Genomic DNA, 8,291 nt, shown 5'->3' with positions numbered 1-8,291 from the left:
CCAGCTTGGTGTCATCTGCAAATTTACTAAGAGTAGACTCAATCCTCTCATTCAGGTCATCAACAGAGATGTTGAATAGGACTGGGCCCAGTTCTAATCCTTGGGGGACACCACTGGTCACTGGACGCCAACTTGATGCAATTGTGTGATAAATGGTTTTTACCAAGAAGGAAATTAAGCCATTGGTGTACAACTACTGTCCCTCCAACTGTTTTCTCCAAAATACAGTGAAAACAGTTGCTTTGGTAGTGTCTTGCAAACTTGCTGCCTGTTTAATCACTGACAAAACTAGTCTAATCAAGGAAAACACATCTGCTTCTTTTAACAAAAAAAAAAAATAGTTTAACTATGGCAAGAAGTGAATTACTATGGAAGCAAAATGGTTTAGGTGTACCGTAAAAATCAAAAGCCTTAAGTGACCCATTGTAAGGGGACATCAATATAAATCCCTTCTCCTCCATATCAGACCTAAATCACTATCTGCTTTCTATACTCAAACATACAGACTTTGTGCTGCAGGACAAAAACAGAGACTAAGAGCATTAATCCTGGAAAAGCCATAGTGCTGCTCAGTTTCTTATAACCTTCATCTACCTGATCCTTTAACTTCTGGGAAATTTTCACAGGTGAGCAGAGGAAATTGAGCAAATTGGGTCTTACAGAAACTGTTCCCTTAAAACATTCAAAAGCATATGTCCCACCTGGCACCTCTGAAAGACAGCGGTGAACCACCAAGTACTCTGGATAATCACGTCCATGCATCTCTAGAATGAACTGACCCAGGCAAAGTCTTGCGTGCATCGTTGTGTTCTCAATAACAAAGCACACAGCATTTGGGTGTTAGCAGTTAAAGAAGTACAAGCTTAAGACACCACCTACATGAGGTATTTAGATCATCCTTCTATGAATCATTTAATTGAATATAAGCTAGTGCCTATCCATATAGAATTCTGGCAGAATTTATTAAGTATTTATAGATTCATAGAGCATTTTTGGCTGGAAGAGACCTTTAAGATCATTGAGTCCAACCTTTTCCTAGCCCTATCAACACCACTAAATCGTGTCGCTCAACGCAACATCTACTCATTTCTTAAATACCTCCAGGGATTATGACTTAACCACCTCCCTGGGTAGTCTGTTCCAATGCCTGATAACTGTTCCAGTGAAGAAATTCTGAATATCCAACCTGAACCTCCCCTGGCACAGCTTCAGGCCACTTCCCCATGACCTATCAATCGCCACTAGGGAGAACAGACCAACTCCCACCTCACTACAACCTCCTTTCAGGTAGTTGTAGAGAGCAATAGGTCTCCCTTCAGTCTCCTCTTCTCCAGAAGAGTGCCAATCAATGTAAAGGAGACCCCAGTTTCTCAATAAATGATCACCACTACTTACTCTTTAAGAAACCATAATCCAACGAGAGAAGCAACTACCTGTGACCAAAGAAAACAGAGTTAATTTTTTTGGCTTGGCACATTATGTACTTTTTCTTAATTCTTTCACTAACTTTGTAAATGTTTTTAAAGAAAACATTATAAATGAATGGGAGTCAAACTTCTCTAAAACCAAAGCCTCATCATATCTGCTCCTCTTTCCATAGAAACCATTTAGTGCATCCCACCAGAAAAGCTACATTTAGATTCGTATTACAATCAGGCTCTCCAGTTACTAAATATTCTTTTATTGTTTTTTACTGTACTACTAACAAAGGTTTGCTAATGCATTACGATCGACAAAGAACAATTACTGTATGCTTTAACACATTTTAAGTTTTAAAACTTAATATTTTTAATGACCCTAAAGAAGAAGTCTCTCCATATCTTCAAAGGCAACTATTCAAATATTAATGTCAAACCTTTAACACTGTTATTTTTTCATTACTGTTCTTGCTAGCTGATGTGTACATTTCACTCATTTATTTGTTTGATATTACTTGGCTGCTAGTTTTAAATAATTCTCCACATAATCTATTTTAACATTTTTAAACGTGGAATTAAATATTTTTCATTGTAAGATGCATCAGTGCTCAAAAGAAGCTTCCTCTAACACAGTTTCTTGTCCATCCTTTACCTAGACCATCACATTTCAGTCTGCTCTATTTCTGCCTATGCACTTTTTTCTAACAGTGGAAACTGTTATGGCACTGATTTCAGACTAGATCTAAGCCCCAGGCTTTACTCCCGGTCTAATTTTCAGGCTTTATTCTTGGTCCAGAAGAACTAATTGAAATAATCTGCAAGATAATATTAGTGTAAATTCAGGATACCATCAATCATATCCTTCTCCAGGTGTGATGATACTGGAAGTTTGAATGTCATCACAGAACTGGTAAAATCCTTTCACTGACACAACAGGCCAAAAACTAGTCCTATATCCCTAATGGATTCTTTCCTTCTTTTAGTTAATGTTGAAAAATGCCAAGAGAAATTGGTACTGCATTTTATAAGTTAGCATATCACTCTCATTAATTTCCCAGTCTTCTTGCCGAAATACATTCCTTCCCTCAGAAAAGCACTTGGTTTAGGATATTAATTGTAAAAGAGGAAAGTATGAGATTCAGTATATAAGCAAAAAGTCTCTCCTAACTTGGGATACAAGACAAAAAGCAGGCAATTTCTGTTATAACAAAAATAGTCAGACTTGCATGATCAGGCAGATGTTCTTCAGCACCTTTTTCCAACAGTGCTTTCCATAGTACTTAAAAAAAGTCTCTGCCTGCTGCAGGAATACCCCAATCATCTTTAAATGCCATCACAGGTGTCCAGTACTCTTCCTTACTCACCACTCTTCTTTCACTAGGAGCAAAGCTACTAACTCACTTTTGAAAGCAATTCTCCAGAATATATGTATCAAAAAAAAATCCAGTAATTTTTGGTTTTAACTTCCCAAGGCTCTGCAAAGATATCTTTTAATGGAAAATGGAAGATTATTCACCTGTGTAGAAGAGAGTTGCAAAATGCAACAAATCTTATTAAGGTACTCTGCAGCAGAAGATAACCAAGATAAATTGAGACTGTGAGTCTTCTGCTGCCATGCACTGTCATTGGTTTGAGTCTGGTGGGGTTTTTGGAAAAAAAAAGAAAAAGGAGGGGTAGAGCTGTGTGGGATGGCTCATGTGAAGCTTTGAGAGCCTCCTCCAGGCCCAGCTAGGAGTTAGACCTGCCTCTGGCCAGGGGCAGACCACTCAGCACCTGTGCAATCAAGGTATTTAAGAGGTGACACTAATGTTCTCTTTCTCTTTTGGTTTCATCTTGTTTTTGAGCTGTCTTGTCTCTCATGTTGGGGAGATTTTCTGTTGGAGGAGAGGGAGGTGGGAGGAGAACAAAGAAACGTTGCCCTGAGAAGAAAGAGGAGGAGAAGAGTCCCAGAGGAGAAGGAGAGGGAGAGGGCTGCCGGAGCAGGAACTTCCCCTGGAGCCCGTGGTGGTTGAGATGGCAGGAAGGTGACTGCCTGCCAGTTGAGGGAATCGATGGCAGTGAGAATGTCCAGGATGCACCGGTACGTGCAGAGCACCATGCAACAGGGAAGAGAGACCGAGAATTAGCAAGGAACGTGGTCAAAGTGACTCATGGCCCCAGTGGACTCCCAAGGAGGAAGAGGATTGCCTACTGTGACGTGGACACCACGCAGCAGGAAGACTGTGAGGAGCCCTCTTTCTCAAGGAGAAGCTGCCATGGACACTGAGTAATGGCCGGATGGACTGCACCCCTCATCCCATGCCCCCCTTGCACTGATGGGGTGGCAGGAGGTAGCCAGGGAGATGGGAGGGGTGGGCAAAGAGTATTTAAGATCAGGATGTATTTAATGATGTATTCCTCTCACAATCCTACTTCATAAATGGTGGTGGTGAAGTAAATCTATGTTTTTCTCCCCAAGTCTCTCTGATTCTTTACTCATCATTTTAAATGGTAGATTTAAATGGTAGATTATTACCCTCCCTATCCTTAATCTCAACTCTTGAGTGTTTTTAGTTGAATTTTCTCCCCTACATCACTGTGGAAATGGGGGGGCGGGGAGGAGTGAGCTGGAGACTGCGTGGTTTTTTTTGTTCCTGACCCAGGCAGTCGGTTTGAACCATGACAATGGGCTAATCACTACCCTTGTAGTGAAATGTTCATCTAAACAGTAGAAAAGTCATTGCAATATCATTTAACAGTAGTTACCAATAAGTGAAACACACATGAGCTAATGTCTTGATGCTTTATCCATTTATCGTTTTATCACAAAGAACACAGCTTGAACAAACATCATTTCTAGTAACATATCAAGCACAAATTTTCTTACCTCAAATAAGAAGACGGTCACACACAGAATTAGAACAAAAATCAAGTTTTTGTGGGTGGTAATGTATCTGAAATAGGTATTCCATGTGGTAACAGTACCCATGCTCTCAGCATCATCAGTGAAGCATTCCTGTCAAAGAATTGATAAGACCACACTATCATGATTCGATAATAGTATTTACATATGAGAATTTCCGACACATGAATGTCGTCATTCTTTCTGCTAATTTACTCCAAATAATTGATCTGCAGATTTCAAATTGGCTGATAATGGCTGTAAAGGAAGGTTCTGACTGGTTGAGTCATCTTAGTTATAACAATACAGTTTAAAGATGATTTGACACTTTTTTTTTTACAGCAAAAGAAAAAATGGGCAGTGCTTCAGCAAATTATGAGTTTAAATACTTCTTGTAATCTTTTTTCCACCTAGGAAACTACTTCAGAAAATTTTCCTATGCTGTGAAAATCAGCTGTCAGTTTCGAAAATGTAAGTTGTTCATTATGATTAGCTGAACTATAAAAAAAAGGCATTTTTGTCCCATTCTTGGTATAAAATTCAACCTTAATTGCATAATTTCTAGCACAACCATAAAACCAGAGTAAAATCTGGCTTGCTCCTCAGTTCATTATCTGCACTGGTTTATAAGGGCTAAGCAGTCTGATAAATCTGTCGAACTAGATCAAACTCCAGTTAAAAACAGTGGTAGTGCTTCAAATATATTTTATTTTTAACATGATCCTTAACATTTCAAATGGAAATTTTACATATGTGTTTTAAAAAAAATTTTTTTCCATGCTGTGGTTCAAATTTCGTTTTAGCATATGTCATCTTAAAGGTAGATTAACATACAGGAGATTAAAATTCTGTACTGAAATTGTGTACAAATAGCATTCAGAAACTATAAAAAATCAGGCAAAATAAATTTTTGAAGATTTCAACCATCTTCAGCTGATATCAGAGTTAAAAAAAAAATCACAGATATTCCCAAAAGAAATTCCAGAGAAGTACTTCACTAGGAATGACATAGTCAAGTAGAAAAGTACATAAGGAGCACATTGCACTAAGGTATCAGCATAGCAAAAACCAAGATGAATGAAAATCCACACACACCTTCAAATCCTCTTCACTGATCTCATCAGTGATGTCCAAGACACTGTCTCGAGACAAACGCCTGGTGTAGATATCTATCATCTCAGAAGACAGGTTGGTTTGAGGCATCATAGACATCTTCCGAAATGTTGCGCTTCCCTTTTTGGAGAAGTTTGGGCCATAGCTCACAGAGGTGCCCGTCATCAGGCTCAGCACAGATTGCCTCCTCCGACCTTGCAGCATATGGTCAGTGTTTAGCATGTTACTTCGAAGTAGCCCTACATCTCCTTGTTCCAAGTCAGGTACCAGCGAGAGCCTCCTTTCCGGTGGGTCGTTGTGGCCATCTTCTATCCCGTTGACCTGCACCCCATTCCTCTGCACTACTGAGAACTTCCTACCCGCATTAAGGGGGTTAATAATAATGGAGTTCTTCCTTTTGTCGTTAAAATCTGATGTTTGCTTAAAAGATTGTTTCTTAATTTCATTTCGTGAACCCGTGCCTTCTCCTTCAATGGAAAATCGTCGGAGAGTCTCAGTTAGAATTGAATTTCTTCTCTCTGCACTGAACTGATCAAAAGAATCAAATCCCATTAACTCTGAGCTGAAGTCTGGCCGTTGACCCTGAAGTTCAGAAAATGTTCCATAGAAATAGCAGCTCCCCTCATGTAAAATTAATATTTTGTCAGCAATCTTTAAATGTTCCAGTTTTGAAGTAACCAAGATCCTAGTTTTATTCGCCATCAACTTGCACACACAACTACAGAAGATGAAAGTGTTAAAAAATTAGATTTTTCTCTTCATGATTAAATGTTGCTTCCATCCCTCTCACTTTCAAACTACTTGCTTTTACCTGCCCTCCCCCTGCCCCCCATCCTCCCAGTATGAATAGTCTTCAGTGTTCCCTCAAACTATAAAAGAGGTGGTAAGGCTGAGATATGTAAAAGGTGAGTACTTTATTGCAGGAACCAAAAAAATGGGGGAAAATGTAATCATTTTCAGGTGAATCTAAAAAGTACAGTTCAATGCAAAAATGAAATATTTCCTTTCACCTTAGGGTTACTTAAATCTTTCACTACCAAACTTAAAAGTATTAGCTCGATTTCAAAACTTCAAACTTAAGACAACTGAAAAGCTCATGGATGGCAATGAGTGCCTTGACTGTTTTGAGCTACCCTACCAAGACAAGACAAAAGTCTGTCTTTGGCCAATCTGCTGTCAATCTCTTGGTTAGTGGGCATTTTCAGGTGGCCAGTCTTTCAGTGATCAGAAAAACAAGACAAAATACAGCTTTTGGTAAAAATTTCTACTTAACAAAGCAAGCAGGTGTTTTAAAATGAAAGCCTCTCTGGTACACAGACACACCAGATGTAAAGCCATGAGCTCAGGGAGTAATAGATTATAGCAGGCTCAACGTGTTGTGATGAAAGAGGGAGCAGTAATGCTGCCTCCTGGCCCAGGCTTGTTCCCAGCACAGTACGCTGTCCTCCCGCTAACACAAAATACTCAGTCATGAGAATCCCTAAAAATAAACATCCTTGAAAGGTATAATTCCAATCACTTCAGTATTTTTGTACTGTTATTAAATCTCTGTTCTTGGTTTTACTTTGTGCTGCTTGGTGAGATTCTTAAATACAATCTATTAAAACACAGAGTACCTTTCAAATATCTCTTTTTCTGTAAAAATATCCAAATGTCCAAAAGGAGAATCCAGAAGATACAGATCAGCATCTTTGTACACTGCTCTGAACAGAGAAAATGGAAATGACATTACCTTTTACGAGTCTTATAAATTTTCATAAATGTAATTTAAAAGCAATACCTTTACAATTTTGTCTTAAAATGTTATAATTGATAGACTTTACTCCAGCATCAATATGGAGCTGCAGTTTAACATTAAATGTGCTTATAAGACACCTTTCAGAAAAGCCCTTCCTTGGTGCAGACTATATTATAGACTACCTAAGTTTTCCATTAATTTCTGTGCAGATGAAACCATAGAGCTGTCTTTTATACATGTTACTCTAAAGATCTGTTTATGGCCTGAATCTTACAGTTCCCACAAGTTCATTTAAATGAGCCTACTGCAATGTCTACCGGTACCTGAGTATTACTTAGATGTAAATAAGTGTGTGAAAAGACATAGGCCTCAAGGCTTACTTTTAAAAGTATTTTGAAATAACTGGTGAGCAAAGATAAGGGTATTAGTAAGTCAGGATCTTGCAAACATTATCTGAAATGGGACTGTACAATATCTTAAGTTCAGAACATGAAAATCTATTTGTAGCATAAAGATCTTAAGCTGCATGTGCTTGGCATGGCTCCCTGAGACCTAAACCTGAGGTTAACAGTTGTTGGTTTTTAAAAAAATCAGTTTCAATAGAAGTTCAAAAAGGTGCCTTACCTTCCTCTGTGAGTATGAAATATGAATCAAGATATAATTAGTAAAGAAAATTTGGACAGCTACCATTTGGGAATTTTTAAAGTAATCTAAAAATTAGTCTAAAAATTATGTTGAACAATGTGAAAATATTTAACCATCAGGAGAAAAAGTCCTCAATAATAGTAAATTATGTTAATAGATCGAGCAACTTTATTGAAAAATCCTCTGTCATGATGGATTTCGCTGACCGTACATTATGATATAGTGGCTGCACAATAACAAAAAGTTCATACTGTACTCGGCACTTTCATCAGCACAAAGTTTGCAGTTTTTTTCCTGGGATAATGGCAGCACTCAAATTATTGCTATAATTTGTATGTTGGACTTAGTAGCTGTACACAATTGGCTCTAGGGTACTGGACCAGTGACCTCGCACTGTTATTTTCCTTTGGTCCTTTCTTTCCCCCAGCTGTAGCTGCAGGCACCTTCAGTGCTCTGTGAGAAAGATGGACTCAGGCGATCTCCATCTGCTCCTCGT

At 38.5% G+C, this 8,291-nt stretch overlaps 1 protein-coding gene across 1 annotated transcript in view; it reads right to left on the bottom strand.

Moving 5' to 3' along the window:
- Positions 1-1,395: 1,395 nt before the first annotated feature.
- The window catches only part of LOC104272747 (cystic fibrosis transmembrane conductance regulator-like), a gene marked incomplete at its 3' end in the record, with an annotated part of 44,534 nt that continues 37,638 nt past the window's right edge, over positions 1,396-8,291 (bottom strand). The window contains 4 exon segments of the mRNA XM_009867823.1: positions 1,396-1,433; positions 4,285-4,413; positions 5,395-6,130; positions 7,029-7,115. Of these exon segments, the coding sequence (XP_009866125.1) occupies positions 1,396-1,433; positions 4,285-4,413; positions 5,395-6,130; positions 7,029-7,115 (990 nt within the window).

This window comes from Apaloderma vittatum, unplaced genomic scaffold (assembly GCF_000703405.1).
Source record: "Apaloderma vittatum isolate BGI_N311 unplaced genomic scaffold, ASM70340v1 scaffold6624, whole genome shotgun sequence".
Taxonomy (NCBI): Eukaryota; Metazoa; Chordata; class Aves; order Trogoniformes; family Trogonidae; genus Apaloderma; species Apaloderma vittatum.
This window is presented reverse-complemented; position numbering and strand designations above follow the sequence as displayed.